Source organism: Garra rufa, chromosome 13 (genome assembly GCF_049309525.1).
Source record: "Garra rufa chromosome 13, GarRuf1.0, whole genome shotgun sequence".
In the NCBI taxonomy this organism is placed as follows: Eukaryota; Metazoa; Chordata; class Actinopteri; order Cypriniformes; family Cyprinidae; genus Garra; species Garra rufa.
The window spans coordinates 37,000,973-37,021,449 of NC_133373.1; the positions used below are offsets into that span (position 1 = coordinate 37,000,973).

Here is a 20,477-nt window from a genome sequence, read left to right on the forward strand (position 1 = left end):
GGGTTCGTGAAATCTTTTGATTCAGATCAGGGCGTTGGAGCGTGTATCGCAAATCTTTTTTCTGATTTCTTTCTTTTTTTATTAAATACATAACATCAACCCATTAAGGCAGTTAAAACAAAACAAAGAAAGCTAGTAGAAAGATAGTAGCCTATACACAGATGCACATCCCTTAAGAAAATATGGTTTTATTTAAGTAAAAGTGTATGTTTTGATTATTATTGTTTAACAACATTTGTATAACCACAATTTTACTACAAATACCACGGTTAAACTATGGTTAGTGTAGTAAAATCATGGTTAATTTGTGGTTACCTTTTTTTTTCAGCCAACAGTTTATTCAGTTGTACATTCAGTTTAATAACAAAAAGTTGCACATATTTTAAACACTTAGGCTACCTTATATTCTCTTACTCTGCTCATGTATTAAATGTATGTCCTTGAAAGTGTGCAGTTTTCTAGCGTATTTAACATATTACACTGCATTAGAATGATCCTCTACAGCTTGTTTTCAAAGTACAACACAATCTACTGAACACTACTACTGAACACTGATACCGTTTTATTTCTGTTTCAAGGGATGTTGGTGTGTAATCCTGCCACCATCCAGCAGAGGAAGACAGCGAGACACTGCAGTGCAGAGACTCAGTTCACACTGATGGATGAGGTTAATCATTTTTTTCTCTATAGTATTTGAAATGCTATTATTAAAAAAAGAGCTAACGTGTTTTGAACATCTTACTGAACACAAAAAACAGTCATGTTCAAATGTGTTTTATTGTACTAGGTTATTTTGTTTGCTTTTCCCTTCAAAGATAAATCAATCTGCATAAATGTGGAGGTAGAAACCGATTTCTGTCAAGAGATACAGCTCATTCACACACACAAACACTGTAAGGGTGAATCTCATGTAAACAAACATGCTTGGCTTATATTTCAACTCCAATCAAAAGAAATAATGTGAGACGTTACTTTCATGATAATTGCGTACGTTCTTCCTCTCCAGCTGTCAATACTGTATGCAAATAAAATTACATTATTGCAGAGTATTTATAGAATTCATGCTGATTTCGATTGTAAAAATAAATATTCTCATATATGAGAAACGCCAGTGAGATTAATGGGAAATGCCATTAAAAATAGTGTTATCAGTGCTTAAAAATCCTAAAAAAGGGTTTTGGTTTTTTTTAATGCAAAATGTACATTTATTTCTTTTAGTTTGGGGCAAAATGTGACCTAATCATGTTTTCATGAGATTCACCTGCAGACTAATGGGTTTCTTGATGGGTGTACACTGTACATTGAAGTGATGCAGTGATCCAGAAACTGTTCATGTCTTCCCGTCGTCAAATAAATACAGTTTTAGTAAAGTGCTGGAGAGGTTATGACACTTCACCCCGTGACCTCGGTAATTTTAATATTTCCTAAGAAGAAGAGCCCGGTGTATCCTGTGCACAGCCGTGACACATGGTGAATCGATATGAAGTCAGTCATTAATGTGAGTCAGGTTACAGTTTTCGGGCCAACACTAGCATGTAACGCATTAAATAATGAAACCGTGGAGAAGTGGGAGAGACACAGACCAAGAAAAGTGAATATTTCAGTGAACAGGAGAGCAAACAGGCAGGAACGAAATTAAACTGTAAGAAGAAAAACCTGCAGAAGCAACAGCTCAGAGGAGGTTAAGAGCCTGGTAGCTTTCATTTTATTCCATCCAGCTGAGATTCAAGCAGCGGGCGATGAAGGCGTACGTGTCGGCTACCTCCTGAATGACTTTACTGGTGGGTTTTCCCGCGCCGTGGCCTGACTTTGTGTCCACGTAGATAAAGAGAGGGTTTGACTGGGCAGAGCACTGACCGATCACATTTTGCAGTGTGGCGATATATTTTAGCGAGTGCAGCGGCACCACGCGGTCGTCATGGTCACCCGTTAGCAACAATACGGCGGGATACTGTACCCCTTCCGCTTCGGGAACACGGATATTGTGAAGAGGAGAATACCTGAAAGGTCAAAACATTCACAGGCTTTGAATTTCATAACAGATGAGTGTTTTTGCAGATATGTCAACATTTCTAGGTCCAAACACTCTTATTAAATACCAAATGCAAACAATGCTGAGTAGGGTTGCAAAAATGTGGAAAATTTCCAGTAAATTTCAGAAACATTTCCAGGATTTTTAGAACCTTCCTGGGATTTTTGAAAAGTTTCCAGAAATTGTCCACCTCTTTGCAACCCTAATGCTGAGATGCACTCACATTGCGTTGTAGTACTACTGAAAAATCATAATCCTTTATTTTCAAAAAAAATTTCTCAGTTTTTTTCCAATTCCAGTTGGCCAGACAGAGATGCGTTTTCTGAATTGTTACATTTTTGTTTTTCATTTAATGTCATAAAACCAGTGAGCTAGTTTTTTTTTTTTTTCTATTTAGCTTAATTAGTCCTGAAAAAAGGTACTCAACTGTTTTAAATATTACAGGGTTTCTGCAGATATGAACAAGTGAAATTTAAGACTTTTTAAGACCTTTTTAATACCACCTTATATGAAACTTAAGACCGAACCTGTAATGGAAATAGATATTATATTACATGCATACATGTAATATTTAATGTGTTTAATGTAAAAAGTAAACACAATTTCATGGCTGTCATAAATTAAATTTATTACTACGATATACAGTGAACCTTTCATATCAGCAGATACTATTCCACACAAAATATCCCCATAAAAGTACCACTAGAAATAGCTGATGTAAAAAAATTCTGAAGCAATATTTTCATCAGTGCTCTATTAGCTTTTACATCTTAAATCTGCATATTTGATTTACCTTTATAAAGGCCTTTTTTTTTTACTTTTGAAATGTATGCATTACCTTTGAAATTTATTTTATGAATTTATCAATAAATTCTAAATGGCTGTTAGCAGTGAGATTACATAATTTACACTGCAAAATTAAAAGTGAGATTAATGTTTTAAATACATTTATTGATTTATAAATATATACATTAGAAATGTTGGGTGTGGAGGCATACTTTTAAACACACTAAACTACCAGCAGGTGGCGGTAAGTCACTTCATGAGCGAGTTATTTCAACTGATTCGATCAAAACGCTGAATCATAGCAGAACGTTGCTAGGAGAATGCTTCTGCTAATGTTGCATATTGTCTAATATGTAAGTAACTACTTTTTTGTTGAGCTAAAACTAAATGTAACATTTGTAATTGTGAGAATTTTCAGCAAAAAGCTCACTTGGTATATTACTGAACTATATCATGTTATAAATAAACTATACATTTGAAATTTTTACCTCAGTGTGTTTCTTTAGAGTTCTGTTACATTCATTTGTTTTAAAGTATGTCACAAATAGACCAGAAATACACTATCCATTATCAATTTCTGTTTACGTTGAATGTATTAAAATATGAATCTTGCCTTTCGATGCTTCGCTAGTTGTTTTTGTCACTTCAGTTTTAATCAGGCGGTTTGTTCGGTCGGGCAAGTAAAAAAAATAAACATTTTAAAAGTATTCTGCTACTGCGATTCTGAAGACGCAGTAACTTCCACAGAGGGAGAAAAAAATCTAGTTGTTAGCAACTGGCCTTAGCCAAGCCCTATATTCAGTTTTTTCAAGCTAAGAATCGCTAAACTTGCACTTCCTCACAGCTAAAAAGTTAAATCCATTTTACTTCTGCGGTACAATCCGAGAGAGACTCGCGCCAATAACAGAAAGCTGATTGGCTATTGCATGCTGGTCTCATTTGTAGTTTAAATACAGCATATTATATTTGGAATTGTGAAATAAAGAACTACAACACCACGGAAACAACAAAAAGAGAATTTAAATGAGCATTAGAGGTAGCGTTACATGGACATCGGAAAAATAAGACCTGTGTGAAATTATTTAAGACCTAGAACAGCGAATTTAAGACTTTTTAAGGCCTAAAATTTTGATTTTTAAATTTTAGACTTTTTAAGACCCCGCGGAAACCCTGTATTATTAATAATAATAAAAATAATAATAATAAATGTGACACTGAAGACTGGAGTAATGATGCTGAAAATTCAGCTTTGATCACAGAAATAAATTACATTTTAAAATATATTCAAATAGAAAACAGTTATTTTAAATAGTAAATATATTTCACAATATTACTGCTTTTGTTGTATTTTGGATCAAATAAATGCCAGTTTGGTGAGTAGAAGAGACTTTTTAAAGAACATTACAAGTCTTACTGTTCAAAAACTTTTGACTGGTAGTGTACATTTATTTGATCAAAAACACAGTAAATTTGTGAAATAGTATTGAAATTTAAAATAACTTTCTATGTGAATATATTTTAAAATGTAATTTATTTCTGTGCTTAAAGCTAAATTATCAGCATCAGTGTCACATGATCCCTCAGAAATCATTCTAATACTCAGATTTGCTGCTCAAGAAATATTTCTGTCAAGATTATAGGTACATAATCAGAGTTATTTTATTTATATATTATAGTATTTATTATTATTTGAAATTAGCTTCTTAGTTTTAGCATGTTAATTTTAGTTTAAGTAATTTTACATGCTTTTGTAATTAAATTAGGGTTTTTTTCTATTTAGCTTAATTAGTTTTGTTTTGTTTCTATTTAGCTTTTTATTGGTATTGTTATAACTTTTTTTTAGTTAGCTGCCAACTAAGTTTCATTTTTATCTAATTTTTAAATGACCAAAAAAACAGTTTTAGTCAACAATAACAAACCTGTATATTATAAATAATAAAATTGATCATTTAAAAACTTAAGGTATGTTAGTCAATGCATTGCAACCACTATATCAGTCGATATCTATAATTATAATGATAAACGCCAATTTTTTTTTTGTTCAAGTTTATAGGTAGATTTTTGCTCCATTGTGAAAGTTGTAAAATCCAAATGGTTAATTGTGGTTTTAAACTATTATTTATGATCAGAACATCACAAACACTTTACGTTTTTGAATTCTTTACACCTCTTCAGTCATTTTTCCTTAATAAAATAAAAAATAAAAGGGGAAAAAATATATATCTTTCTAATGAGTAATATTGTTTCAAATCAAGAAACAGGTTTGTGTTGCCAAATAATATTAATAACAATATAAATTAGAAGTACACATTTGATAGTAGCTTGAGTAAGGATGCAGATGTAGATTTATGTTCATTATCAAAAACGATAAAATAGTAGCAACCTTATTTTTATATGGTGAAATGTAATTATTCTGACAGTTTGAAAGGTTTTTTTTTTAAATTAACCATTGCTCTTTTATAGTAGCATACATTTAGATCCTGATAATCACAGTTGAAACCACAAATATAGCACGTCAATACCACGGTAAAAATTTCTAAAGCCATTTCAAAAAAAGGAGAAAATTAAACATATCAGTGAATGACTGGGGTGAGAAGTAAACTTACTTGATTAACCACTCAAATTGCTCTTTGATTTCTGAACAGCCGAAATCAGTGGTCCAGGCGTGTCCAATGGTGAACTTATGAAACTTTAACATGTCCATGACGCCGACCTGAGCCACAGCACACCCGAACAAATCAGGCCTCTGATTCACACACGCCGCTGCATGAAAGAATTGAGATTTAGGACTATAGGAGAATACAAAGCTGTGTGTATATATACTTTATGTGTGTGTTTGTGTGTGTATCATACCGACGAGCAGCCCTCCATTGGAGCCTCCATTGATAGTGAGTTTTTTGGGTGAGGTGTAACCCTCCTTTATCAGATACTCAGCTGCACACTGAAAGTCAGTGAAACAGTTCTGCTTATTGGCCAGCATTCCCGCTGCACAGGAACAAAGAAGAAACAGACCATTTTTATTAAATGCAACAGAATGTTAAATATATATTTCTTCCAAATGCATACTAACATAACTATGTGTACTGTCAATGTAGCATGTACAGTGAACAGTACGATTTTTAATGTTTTTTTAAAGAAGTTTCTTCTGCTCACCAAGCAAATTTATTTGATCCCAAAGTACCGGAAAACAAAATAATAATTTTGAAATATTTTTACTATTTAAAATAACCATTTTCTATTTAAATATATTTAAAAATGTAATTTATTTATTTATTTCAGAGCAGATTTTTGGCATCATTACTCCAGTCACATGAAACTTCAGAAAATCATTTTAATATTCTGATTTTCTGCACAAAAAACATGTAGTATTATTATTATTATTATTATGTTAAAAACAATAGAATTTTATCAGGTTTGTTTGATGAATAGAAAGTTCAAAAGAACAGCATTTGTCTTAAATAGAAATCATTTGTAACTTTATAAATGTCGTTATCATCACTTTTCAATTTAAAGCATCCTTGCCTAATTAAAGTATTAATTTCTATCATTTCTATCCCAAAAAATTATACTGACTCCAAGCTTTTGAATGGTATAATGTATAATGTTACGAAAGCTGTTTATTTTAGATAAACGCTGATTTTTGGATTTTTCTATTCATCAAAGAATCCTGAAAAAACTGTTTTAAATATCGATAATAATAATAAATGTTTTTGAACAGCAAATCATTATATTGAAGCACACTAAAGAAGCACACTAAGTAACGATGCTGAAAATTTAGCTTTAATCAAAGAAATAAATTACATTTTAAAATATATTCAAATAAAAAACAGTTACTTTAAATAGCAAATATATATAACAATATTACTGCATTTGCTGTATTTAGGATCAAATAAATACAGGCCTGGTGAGCAGAAGAGACTTCTTTAAAAAAATCTTACTGTTCAAAAACTTTTGACTGGTAGTGATATTCCAATTTTGTGATTTCTGAGACATGTTTGTTCTTGAAAGAAATTGATACATCAAAAAAAGAAAGACTTTTAAGTATTATTAATGCTGTCAAATGGAATAGCAATCTGGTTTCCAAAACACTCATCCTGTCTGCCATTGGACGACCAAACAGACAGTCCTGAGACTTTTTTTAAAGAACATTAAAAGTCTTACTGTTCAAAAACGTATGACAGGTAGTGTACATTTATTTGATCAAAAATACAGTAAAAACAGTAATATAGTGAAATATTATTGAAATTGAAAATAACTTTTTTCTATGTGAATATATTTTAAAATGTAATTTATTCCTGTGATCAAAGCTGAATTTTCGCATCATTACTCCAGTCTTCAGTGTCACATGATCCTTCAGAAATCATTCTAATATTCTGATTTGCTGCTCAAGAAACATTTCTGAAAACAGTCTGCAGCTTTATATTTTTGTAGAAACCGTGATGTATTTTAATTCAGGATTTTGAAATGAATATAAAAAACTATTTATGTGAAATTGAAACATTCTGTAAACGTATAAATATAATTAGTTTCAATCAATTTGATGCATCCTTCATCTTAATTGTAGTTAATTTCTGTAATAAACAAACTAAAAAATCTTGCTCACTCCCAAACTAGTGTACTATTTAAAAGAAATGGAAGTCATATTTACTGTAGTATACTATTATGGACATCTGTGCATCGCTGATTAACTTCAGAATTAAAGTCACATGCCTTTATGCCACGTCTCTCCATACTCTCCACCTCCTCTGATATTGGCAACAGCTAAAACGCCTCCCAGATGCCTGACGAATATCAGCCGAGAAACGCTGAAACAAACGGTGAGAGGCAGATGTTTACAAGAACAGGATATGTGTCAAAGATCAGTGGAGCGTGTGATCAGCTGCATGTTTCTGTCTGTTTGGTTTGTATTGTACCTGTAGCTGGGTGTGATTGAAATGTTGAAACCTCCGTATCCGTACAGAAAGGCAGGATGGGATCCGTCCAGCTTGATGCCTTTCTTATGGACAATAAACATTGGGATTTGGGTGCCGTCTTTACTGGGATAAAAGACCTGTAGGAAACAGACAGATATAAAGTGAAAGCGATCATCCTGCAGACAGACAGATGAAGCTTGCAAGTGTGTTTCTGTACCTGAGTGGTCTGGTAGTCAGCAGGACTGAAGCCCTTCACTGTGACCTCTCTGAAAACGTGCGGCTGCAGCGGATCTTTAGTCAGATCGCAGTGATAGATGATCGCTGCAGGAAAACACAGCATGTGTCATTCAATACACAACTGTTACAACGTTACCTGATTGCTATATGTGACCCTGGACCACAAAACCAGTCTTAAGGAGCACAGGTATATTTGTAGCAATAGCCAAAAATACACTGTATGGGACAAAATTATCGATTTTTCTTTTATGCCAAATATCATTAGGATATTAAGTAAAGATCATGTTCCGTGAAGATATTTTGTACATTTCCTACCATAAATATATCAAAACTTATTTTTTGATTAGTAATATGCATTGCTGAGAACTTCATTCGGACAACTTTTGAAGGTGATTTTCTCAATATTTGGATTTTTTTGCACCCTCAGACTCCAGGTTTTTCAAATAGTTGCATCTGAACCAAATATCATCCTATCCTAACAAAACTACACATCAATGGAAAGCTTATTTATTCAGCTTATTTATGATTTATAAATCTCAATTTCCAAAAATTGACCCTTATGGCTGATTTTGTGGTCCTGGGTCACATATATGAGTTCTTAAAGGGACAGTTCATCCAAAAATGAAACTTCTGTCATCATTTATTCACCCTAAGGTTGTGCAAACCCTGTATGACTTTCTTTTTTCCTGCTGAATACAAAAGATGATATTCTGAAGAATGTTTGTAACCAAACAGTTGATGGTAGCCATTCACTTACATTGTATTTTTTCTATACTATGGAAGTGAACTGGTCAATAGAAGAAAGAAACTCATACAGGTTTTGAACAACTTGAGGGTCAATAAACTATAACAATTTTTACATTTGGGTGAACTGTTTCTTTAAGGGACAAAGTTTTTAATTTAATAAGCTTCTAAATCTTAACAGACCTGGAGAGTGAAACAAGGTGAAGCTGTAAAAGATCTCAAAGTCTTTCTTTCTGCCAGTGAAGCCCACAATCGAGCCGACGTCCAACGGAAAAGTGCGTATCTCCTGATTAGTAATATGCATTGCTAAAAACTTCATTTGGACAAATTTAAAGATGATTTTCTCAATATTTAGATTTTTTTGCACAGTTAGATTCCAGATTTTCAAATAGTTGTACCTTGACCTATCCTAACAAAGCATACATCAATGGAAAGCGTATTTATTCAGCTCATTTAAGATATATAAATCTCAATTTCAAAGAATTTACCCTTTTGTCTGATTTTGTGGTCCAGGGTCACAAATATGAGTTATTGAAGGGACAGTTCCCCCAAAAAGGAAAATTCTGTTGTGCAAACCCTGTAAGACTTTCTTTTTTCGTGTTGAATACACAAGATATTCTGAAGAATGTTTCTAACCAAACAGTTGACTGTAGCCATTCAGTTACATATCATTTTTTCTATACTATGGAAGTGAATGGCTACCGTCAATTGTTGAATAGAAGAAACTTATACAGGTTTTGAACAACTTGAGGGTGAATAATGAATTTTTATTTTTGATTGAACTGTCTCTTTAAGAAAGTTTTTTGAGATTTCAGGAGCTTCTGAATCTTGACTGACCTGGAGACAGAAACGAGGTGAAGCTGTAAAAGATCTCAAAGTCTTTCTTTCTGCCAGTGAAACCCACAATCGAGCCGACGTCCAGCGGAAAAGTGCGTATCTCCTCGCCCGAGGACAGATGGAACATCTTCAAGACGTTCTTCACGTCATGGAGGAAACACACAAACAGGAACTTGGAGTTTGTACAGGTAGCAAACACTGAAAGAGAGAGATAAAGAGAAAATGTGGTTTGGCTTTACCATTATAACACACCATTGACTAAATATTATTTCTATTATTTAAAAATGATAAAAAAGAAAAATAAATACATTAAAAAAAGAGCAGCAAAGCAGCATATTAGAATGATTTCTGAAGGATCATGTGACACTGAAGACTGGAGTAATTATGTTGAAACTTCAGCTCTGCATCACAGGAATAAATTATGTTTTAAAATATAATCAAATAGAAAATACTACTTTTTTTAATTGTAATAATATTTCTGTTTTTACTGTATTTTAATCAAATACATTATTAAATTACAAATATAATAAATAAAATAAATTATTAATAAATTATTTATACTATTTGAAATGAAAAATAAATAAATAAAAAGATTATTTTTCAAAATATATATAAAACATCAAATAAATAAATAATATTTATACATAAATAAAACAAAAAATATAACTTTTTTAAACTCTTACTTAAGCGTAAGCATAAAACAATATATTATTTAAAATTATATATTATATATATATATATATATATATATATATATATATATATATATATATATATATTATTATGAGTATTATTACTTTCATTTTACATAATATAAATAAATATATAGTATCAAAAGTATCATAATGAATTATCTGAATGAATGAAAAATGAATTAATAATTTCCATAACGCTGCAAAACTAAAAATAACCATTAATAATTAAGAACAAATGATAATTGAGCAGTACATCAGCATACTAGAATGATTTCTTATAAATCATGTGACACTGAAGACTGGAGTAATGATGCTGAAAATTCAGCTTTGATCACAGAAATAAAGTACATTTTAGGATATATTACAATAGAAAATACTTTTTTTAAATTGTAATAATATTTCAATTGTAATAATTTTTGTTGTTGCTATATTTTTAATCAAAGAAATGCAGCCTTGGTGAGCATAAGAGACTTAAAAAAAGCCTAAAAAAATTAATACAATTTTTTATTATGTCAATTATTCAAACTTTTGACTGGTTTCGTAAATAAAATAATAAAACTCTTCTGTTATTATTTTTAAATCAACAAAAAAATTAAATTTAATTAAATTACTTATTTCAGTGGGAAAAGTTGGCCAGAAAAATGGTTTCAAAATGCATGATGAGATCACAAAACAAACTTTTTTCTTTCAATAACATGCAGATGAATTAGGCACAATAAAGCATTTTTTGCAAAAATAAATGCATGAAACTCTAAAAACAGCCTCTCTGCTCACCAATGACATCTTTGTCGTGTTGGGGAATGAGCTCTTTCCACTGGCTGATGGACGGTTGGGCGAAGTCGATGTTGATGAGTCGATACTGAGGAGCGTCCAGGTTGGTTTTGAAAGTGAAAACGGATTCTTCATTTGTTACATATTCATACTCCGCATCAAAGTTATCGATCAGCTTCACCCATGGCAATAAACCTGTCATCAATAAGACATACATGAGATCCTGGCATAAAAAAAAACAAGCTTTTTTGTCTGAATACTAATGTTTCTGTATGTCTGTACCAGTGATTCCCTTCGGCACGTCGTTCAGGTCGCAGTACCACAATCTGTTGACGGGGTCACAGCCCTCTCGGATGGACAACAGCACGTAACGGCCATCATCAGACACCTGAAAACACATGTACATGTGTGTTAATCACCTCATAACACAATCAGAAATCAGTACCATGTATGTGTGTGTTTGTTACCTCAGCACCGCTCATCCATTTGGGCTGATCAGGAAATTCAGCACACAGGACGTCCTGAGACTGAGGGGTTCCCAACAGGTGATAGTACAGCTTCTGGTGCAGGTTAGTGGACGTCTCAGTGCCTGAGAGACACACAGAGAAAAGTCAATCAAGATCTCTAACTAGTGTTGTTTCTGGCAACTAAAACAGAAATACTTTACAATAAGGTTCCATATATTAAAGTTAGTTAACTACATGAACTAGCAATGAAAAAACATCGAAGGCATAACAATTTCATATTATTTAATGGACCTTTATTTATTTTTAAGTACCTTAATTGTCTGTTCATTGTTAATTCATGTCAGGAACAAGTTTCAACTTTATTAGTCATGTGCACAAAAAGTCATGCACAAACTGTACACTGAAATTATTTAAATAATTGCTGATTGTTATTAAAATGCTAGTTTGCATTAACTAATAATAACAAATGGGACCTTATTTTAAACCATTAACATTAAAGCGATTAAAAATCATTTTCAGTGAGCTGAAATAGAATAAAATACAAATATTTGGGGAAAAAACTTAAATGAAAATTATAATGCTAAAATTAAAATGAAATAAATTAAAGCTAAATAGAAATATTTAATACCAAAAAATATTAATTATGAAATATTAATATATACTAATATGGTATTGAATAATACCACTGAAATTAAATATAATATAGACATTTTAGATTTTAGAATTTTATTTTTTAACTTTTAAGTACTAACATTGAAAAAAGCTAAATAGAATTATTTAACAAAAATAATTACAAAATATTATTAAATAGTAACATACCATTGAATAATACTACTAAAGCTATTACATTTTTTTTAATGTATATTACAATATAGAAATATTTATAGAAATATTATATAGTATATAACATAATTAAAAAAAAATACTTAGGTTAAAGTACTAAAATTGCTAAAATTAAAAAAAAAAGTAAAGTAATACCAAATAAATATGAATTATGAAATATTAATATATACTAATATGATATTGAATAATACTAATAAAGATATATATATATATATATATATATTACAAAATATTTTTAAATACTAGTATACCATTGAACAATACTACTAAAGCTATTAAATTTTGGAAAAAATAAATTATTAAAATAAATAATAATAAAATATTATTTGATAAAATATGTAAACACAAATTAAAATTTAAATACGGTTAGGTTAAAGTGCTAAAACTGCCATAAATAAATATTAAATAGAAATATCCAAAAATATTAATTACAAAATAGTAATAAATACTAATATAGAATCTGAATACTACTAAAGTTATTAAATATTGAAATAAAATTTAAAAACACTAAAATAAAATAAAATACACATGTTCAAAACTTTTAAATTAAAGCTAAACAGAAATATTTAAAACAAATACAAAATATAACATAAAATAAAATTATTTGATGAAAATGAAAATGAAATGTTTAAATGTTGCCTCAGCAACTGAGTTTGGATTAAACTGCTAAGATCATTAAACTTAAATTTAAATAAAAATAAATTAAAGCTAAATACAAATATTTAAAATATTATAACAAAGCACATAAAATGTATAAAACCTAAAATGAAAACTATTTTTACTATGAAAAATATAAAAAGTACAAAATATGAAATACTAATATAGTATGTGAATAACATGCATGTGTTTACCATCACTCTTGCCCTCCTGCTCAGGATAAGAGTTATAGAAGAGTCCCTTCCCATCATGAGTCCAGGACATGCAGCTGAATTTGACCCTCTCCAGTCGGTCCTCTAGAGGTGTGGCGCCGTCCACGCGCAAGAACCGGATCTCGACCCAGTCGGAGCCGCTCGCACTGGTGCCGTACGCAAGGTAGTCGCCGTCCTCAGAGAATGCATAACCTGAGAATAAGCCACAAGCCTTAGCTGACAGTCAATACAGCCATATCACTGCAGAAACAGACATTACACACTGCGTCAAACAAACTCAAAAACATCCAGCACCTCGTAAAGCAACCGTCCCATCCTCTGAGAAGGTGTTTGGGTCCAGGAACACGCTGGGTTCAGCCTTGAGGTTCTCCTGCATGTACAAAACACTCTGGTTCTGCAGACCAGTGTTGTAAAAGTGAAAATACCTACAGAAGAGAGGGGAAAAAAACAAGTTTGAAATATGTTTTTGAAAGAGGTCTCTTCTGCTCACCAAGGATGCATTTAGTTGATCAACAATGCTGTAAAAACATTAATAATGAGAAATATTATTACTTTTTAAAATAAGTGTTTTCTGTGTCAATATATTTTACAATCTAATTTATTTCAGTGATGCAAAGCTGGATTTTCATATATTTCCAAAGCTGAATCAGCATATTAGAATGAATTATGAAGAATCGTGTGACACTGAAGACTGGAGTAATAATGCTGAAAATTCAGCTTTGCATCACAAAAATAAATGACATTTTAAAATAGATTCAAATAGAAAACAGTTATTTTCAATTGTAATATGATTTCACAATATTACTGATTTTACTGCATTTTTGAACAAATAAATGCAACCATGGTGAGCAGAAATAACATTTGAAGTGTGTATTGTAATGTTCTTCCATTCTAAGCACATTACTGTAAAGACTAATTGTGACCCTGGACCACAAAACCAGTCTTAAGTCGCACAGGTATATTTATAGCAATAGCCAAAAATATGGGTCAAAATTAGTGATTTTTGCCAAAAATCATTCGGATATTAAGAAGAGATCATGTCCCATGAAGATATTTAGTAAATTTCCTACAGTAAATATATCAGAACTTCATTTGGACAACTTAAAAGGCGATTTTCTCAATCTTTGGAATGTTTTCACCCTCAGATTCCAGATTTTCAAATAGATGTATCTCAGCCAAATATTGTCCTATCCTAACAAACCATACATTAATGGAAAGCCAAGCCATACATCAAATTGACCCTTATGACTGGTTTTGTGGTCCAGGGTCACAATTGAATACATCATTATCAGTGTTAGTTTGCATCTCACCTGTTTCCACGCTTAAAGGGGCAGCTGTATTTGGGGTAGTCATAGAGTTCAGTCATACGGTCCTTAAAGATGTCTCTGATCTCACACTGCTCCAGGAACGGCAGAGTCACCTGATTCTGAGCGTTCACAAACGCCTGATGGACACAAAAAAGTTTTCGCCCCCGGATTTTAGTGCATCATTTTTCCTTCTGAAGCATCAGTGAGAGTTTAAACCTTCTGTAATAGTTGCATGAGTCCCTCAGTTGTCCTCAGTGTGAAAAGATGCATCTCAAAATCATAGTCATTGTTGGAAAGGGTTCAAATACACAAAAATGCTGAAAACCAAAGAATTTGTGGGACCTGAAGGACTTTTCTGAAGAACAGCAAGCAGTTTAACTGTTCAGGACAAATACAGGACTCATGAACAACTATCACTAAACAAAAAAACACAGCTGTGGATCATTCAGGTAACAACACAGTATTAAGAATCAAGTGTATGTAAACTTTTGAACGGGGTAATTTTTAGAAATTCAGCTATTATTACTATATGTAAACGTCTTTTATGGAAAATATCTTAATCAGGTCAGTACTAAATAAAAAATAACATGCATTTTGTATGATCCCTCTTATTTAGCAGATTCTGAAAGGGGGATGTAAACTTTTGACCTCAACTTTATACAGAATCATAAGGTCGTGGAGAGGCACGCATGGAGATCACCTGCGTTTTTTCACTGTCAGGATCCTCCAGCCAGCAGTACGGGTCAGCAACTTTACAGCCATGATAGTCGTCCACCTGATAACACACGTAGACGTGCATCACATCTCAGTACAGTTGGAAATTGACTTAGCAACACTGGCTTAACCAGTGCTGTGGGTTTGAAGCAGGACTATCTGTTTGATAGCCAACTGCAGACAGGATAAGTGTTTTGGAAACCGGTTTGCTTTGCTATTCCATTTGACAGCATTAATAATACTTAAAAGTCTTTTTTTTAATGATGTATCAATTTCTTTCAAGAACAAACATGTCTTAGAAATTACAAATCTGGTATATCACTACCAGTCAAAAGTTTTTGAACAGTAAGATTTTTAATGTTTTTTAAAGAAGTCTCTTCTGCTCACCAAGCCTAGATTTATTTGGTCCAAGGCACAGCAAAAACAGTACAATTTTGAAATATTTAAAATAACTGTTTTCGGGTTTTAATACATTTTAAAATGTAATTTATTCCTGTGATCAAAGCTGAATTTTCAGCAGCATTACTCCAGTCTTCAGTGTCACATGATCCTTCAGAAATCATTCTAAAATGCTGATTTGCTGCTCAAGAAACATTTATTATTATTATAAATATTTAAAACAGTTGAGTACATTTTTTAAGGATTCGTTAATGAACAGAATGATCCAAAGATCAGCATTTATCTAAAATAAAAAGCTTTTGTAACATTATACACTATACCATTCAAAATCTTGGAGTCAGTGTACATTTTTGGGAAAGAAATTATTTAAATTAATACTTTTATTTAGCAAAGATGCCTTAAAATGGTCGAATGATGATAAAGACATTTATAATGTTAACAAAAAATTCTATTTCAGATAAATGCTGTTTAAAAATGATTTTTTGCGCGGCAAATGAGAATATTAGAATAGTTTCTGAAGGATCATGTGACTCAAATAATAAGGCAAAAAACTCTTTAAAATCAGGAATAAATTACATTTTAAAATATATTCAAATACAAAACAGTTATATTAAATAGTACAAATATTTACTGTTTTACTGTACTTTAGATAAAATAAATGCAGGTTTGGTGAGCAGAAGAGACTTAAAAAAAAAAACATTAAAAATCCTACTGTTCAACAACTTTTAAATAGTAGTCTATGTACAATACATACAATCGATAAAGAAATATTTTAGAAACTTCTCAGGTCAACAACCAGGGCCTCTATTGATTTCTTTCTTTCCTTTTATGCATTAATTCAGCCTTTCATATTTACTTATTAATTTCTTTATTAATTCTCTCATGGATTAATGTATAATTTTCTGTCTTCAATCATTTATTCACCCATCTATTCACTCGTTAATTCGTGATTTGTTTATTTTATTCTTTAGTTTTATCCACTCGTCACGCAGTCATAGTTTTTATTCAAATTCTGAATTAGTGCATAATAGTCCCTAGTGTTTATTAATACTTATTTACATTTTCAACTTTAGTAGTTATTTTAGTTAATAAAATTCATCTAAATGAAAATGCGAAAATCACGCTCTCATTCATACTCTCGTCTATTTACTTATTTCATCATTCACTCCTATCTGCTCTCATTCATCCTTCCATCTATTCATTCATGTCCTCTTTCTCTCTATTATTCAGTCACTCACCACTGATTCGTCCATATAGGCGTTTGGATACTGGAAAGCCATTATTCAGGGATCTTCAGAGCTGTCGAACAGATGAAATAATGATATGATGAAACAAACTGAGACGAGTGTTGGAGAGTTTAGTGTGTTTGAGAGCCGCAGCACAATGTCCGGAATCAACAGTCAAAGAATCCGTACAAAGACAAAACAGCAGCTGCTGGAGAGAGCGCTGAAAACACCACAGCGACATCTGCTGGTAGACGAAAAAACAGGCCCCAGGCCGTAATCACTGATGATGAATATTAATTTATTCTTATTTATTATTTATTCTTAATTTATTCGTTTATTCTGATCCTCTTTATGTCTTTTTTTTTGCGCAATATCTTCGCTTCTTCTATGCACGTATGCACGTATGTAAACAAACAACTCAGATTCACGGAAAGTTTTGAGTAAATACGGCATGTTTATCACATTAAGTAATACGAAATATTACGAAAGACTTAAAATAAGAGGCAGGAATAATATCGACTTCTTTTATGCTACTTTTATGTGCTTTCTGGACCTTGACAGTTCATCCTTCTTATGAAGCTCATTTAATAACAGACCTATCTTTCTACAGTTGAAGTCAAAAGTTTACAGGATCTGCAAAATGTTAATTATTTTATCAAAATAAGAGGGATCTTACAAAATGCATGTTATTTTTTAATTTAGTACTGACATGAATAAGATATTTCACATAAAAGGTGTTTTACATATAGTCCACAAGAGAAAAATTATGACCCTGTTCAAAAGTTTACATACACTTGATTCGTAATATTGTGTTGTTACCTTAATTTGTTTAGCGATAGTTGTTCATGAGTCCCTTGTTTGTCCTGAACAGTTAAACTGCCTGCTGTTCTTCAGAAAAATCCTTCAGGTCCCACAAATTCTTCGGTTTTTCAGCATTTTTGTGTATTTGAACCCTTTCCAACAATGACTATGATTTTGAGATGCATCTTTTCACACCTGAGGGACTCATGTGTGACCCTGGACCACAAAACCAGTCACAAGGGTCAATTTTTTATACACGAAAGCTGTATAAATTAGCTTTTTATTGATGTATGGTTTGTTATAATGGGACAATATTTGGGCAAGATACAACTATTTGAATATCTGGAATCTGAGAGTGCAAAAAAAAATCTAAATATTGAGAAAATTGCCTTAAAAGTTGTCTAAATTAAGTTCTTAGCAATGCATGTTACTAATCAAAAATTAAGTTTTGATATATTTACAGGAGGAAATTTACAAAATATCTTCATGGATAATGATCTTTACTTAATATCCTAATGATTTTTGGCATAAAAGAAAAACCAATTATTTTGACCCATACAATGTATTTTTGGCTATTGCTACAAATAAAAACCTGTGCTACTTAAGACTTATCTTGTGGTCCAGGGTCACATATGCAACTATTACAAAAGGTTCAAACACTCACTGATGCTCCAGAAGAAAACATGATGCATTAAGAGCTGGGGGTGAAAACTTTTGAACAGAATGGAGATGTGTACATTTTTCATACTTTTTTCATTTAGTACTTCCCTTCAGAGGCTACAAAAGATACTTACATGTTTCCCAGAAGACAAAATAAGTTACATTTACCCTGATCTTCAAATTCAAAAAGTTTTCACCCTCGGATCTTAATGCATTGTTTCCTTATGAAGCATCAGTGAGTGTTTGAACCTTCTGTAATAGATGAGTCCTTCAGTTGTCCTCAGTGTGAAAAGATGCATCTCAAAATCATACAGTCATTGTTGGAAAGCGTTCAAGTACACAAAAATGCTGAAAAACCCCAAAAATTGTGGGACCTGAAGGATTTTTCCAAAGAACAGCGGGCAGTTTAAACTGTTCAGGACAAATACAGGACTCATGAACAACTATCACTAAACAAAAACAGCTGTGGATCATTCAGGTAACAACACAGTATTAAGAATCAAGGGGATGTAAACTTTTGAACGGGTTCATTTTTATAAATTCAGCTATTATTTTCTCTTGATGACTATATGTAAACATCTTTTATGTGAAATATCTTATTCAGGTCAGTACTAAATAAAAAATAACATGCATTTCGTATAATCCCTCTATCTATGTAAGTATCCATCCATTTATTCATTTATGTAACCATATTTCTGTTTATTAAATATGTTGTTCTTGTAACACAAAAATTAAACTGAAAATATCAGAATACCGTATGCTTACTTACTTACCTTAAATAAAATGCTGAAAATGAACATAACTGCCAATACAGGATTCTGTTTAGTGCATGTATATGATGTTAGGTTTTTTATTGTTCAGCACTGATTATGAGAAACAATATGAACAGTTATCAAAAAAACTATGACATTTTTGCGATGCCACATAGAGATCATGTGAGATTCTGTAAACTGCATGTTCATACAGAGGAAAAGAGACTCATAGGGGTGGAGGAAGACATCAGGGTGGAGTTTATCCTCAGATGATGTCTGAATGAAAGCGCAAGTTTCTACACATTCAAGAGAAACAGAGACTGAGAGCTTGACTGCAACCTCCTCCTACAGACGGCTGGAGAGAAGCTCGCACTGACTCAACTCAAACCACAGTAAGTGCTTTTTACTTTATATGAACATGCATTTGGTCTGTGTGAATCAGTCTGAAGGAAACCTCTTCAGGTTTGATGGTGAGCGTGTGTTGTGGCCGCAGCTCTGTGCGTGAGCGAGAACTGCTCTGGTATTAAGTTTCATTTTTACTGCTTTGTTAATCTGAATTCCCACATCAGACTCACATGCCGTGGACCTGTCAAACATATGCTTTTCATCTTATTGCAGTAAAAAAGATCAGCAGAAATGATTGCATTATATCGCTGCATCCTCTGGAGTGAATGGGTGCCGGCAGAATGAGAGTCCAAACAGCTGATAAAAACATCATAAGTAAATCCACACCACTCCAGTCTATTAATTAACATCCTTTAAAGTGAAAATCTGCATGTTTGTAAGAAACAAATACATTATTTTAACCAGAAGCAATGATTTAAAGTTAGAAATGTCTTGCATTTTAGAAATGCAGCTTTTTGCTTCACAAGATGTTAACTGATAGACTGGAGAGGTGTGGATTACTTGTGGATTGTTGTGATGTTTTTATCAGCTGTTTGGACTCTCATTCTGGCGGCACCCATTCACTCCAGAGGATCCATTGGTGTGCAAGTGATGCAATGCTAAATTTCTTCAAATCTGTTCTGATGAAGAAAAACTTATTTACATATTAGATGGCCTTTCAGTTTTGAATTAACTGTTCCTTTAAATCATAAGGTGACCGGTGATTCATCTTACTTTGATCATCATTTTGTGTCATTCACAGGTGCAATTCACCACTTGGTTTGATTATGCCATCAAAAACACTCTCAGCCACAGCAAACAAGAGCATCACTGTACAAACTGAGGAGCACGAAGTGGATGTAAAACACAACCATCATGTTAAAGATCACAAGCGGGACTTTGATGAGTGGAAGAAACCCAGAGCCCAGACATCATTACCCAGAAACCTCAGATTTGCACATCACAATCAGGTACACACATGCATACACGCACAGTGGCCCAAAAACACATTTAAACAACTAAATCACACTTAAAATGTC

General features: G+C 32.2%; 2 protein-coding genes across 2 annotated transcripts in view; one reads left to right on the forward strand and one right to left on the reverse strand.

The window, feature by feature from the left end:
• Positions 1 to 758: 758 nt before the first annotated feature.
• On the reverse strand, positions 759 to 16,990 carry prep (prolyl endopeptidase). The gene is made up of 15 exons (XM_073816383.1): positions 16,853 to 16,990; positions 15,202 to 15,276; positions 14,505 to 14,638; positions 13,489 to 13,619; positions 13,177 to 13,386; positions 11,483 to 11,604; positions 11,298 to 11,403; positions 11,019 to 11,210; positions 9,550 to 9,747; positions 7,949 to 8,052; positions 7,732 to 7,868; positions 7,529 to 7,623; positions 5,672 to 5,803; positions 5,425 to 5,581; positions 759 to 2,000 (listed from the first exon to the last, which is right to left on the reverse strand). The coding sequence occupies exons 1-15, from the start codon at positions 16,892 to 16,894 to the stop codon at positions 1,706 to 1,708; spliced, it is 2,130 nt and encodes a 709-aa protein (XP_073672484.1). The 5' UTR covers positions 16,895 to 16,990; the 3' UTR covers positions 759 to 1,705.
• Positions 16,941 to 20,477, forward strand: part of prdm1c (PR domain containing 1c, with ZNF domain) — a 13,014-nt gene continuing 9,477 nt past the window's right edge. The window contains exons 1-4 of the mRNA XM_073852793.1: positions 16,941 to 17,087; positions 19,405 to 19,445; positions 19,496 to 19,573; positions 20,201 to 20,408. Coding sequence (XP_073708894.1) covers positions 16,941 to 17,087; positions 19,405 to 19,445; positions 19,496 to 19,573; positions 20,201 to 20,408 — 474 coding nt within the window. The remainder of the gene's footprint in view (positions 17,088 to 19,404; positions 19,446 to 19,495; positions 19,574 to 20,200; positions 20,409 to 20,477) is intronic.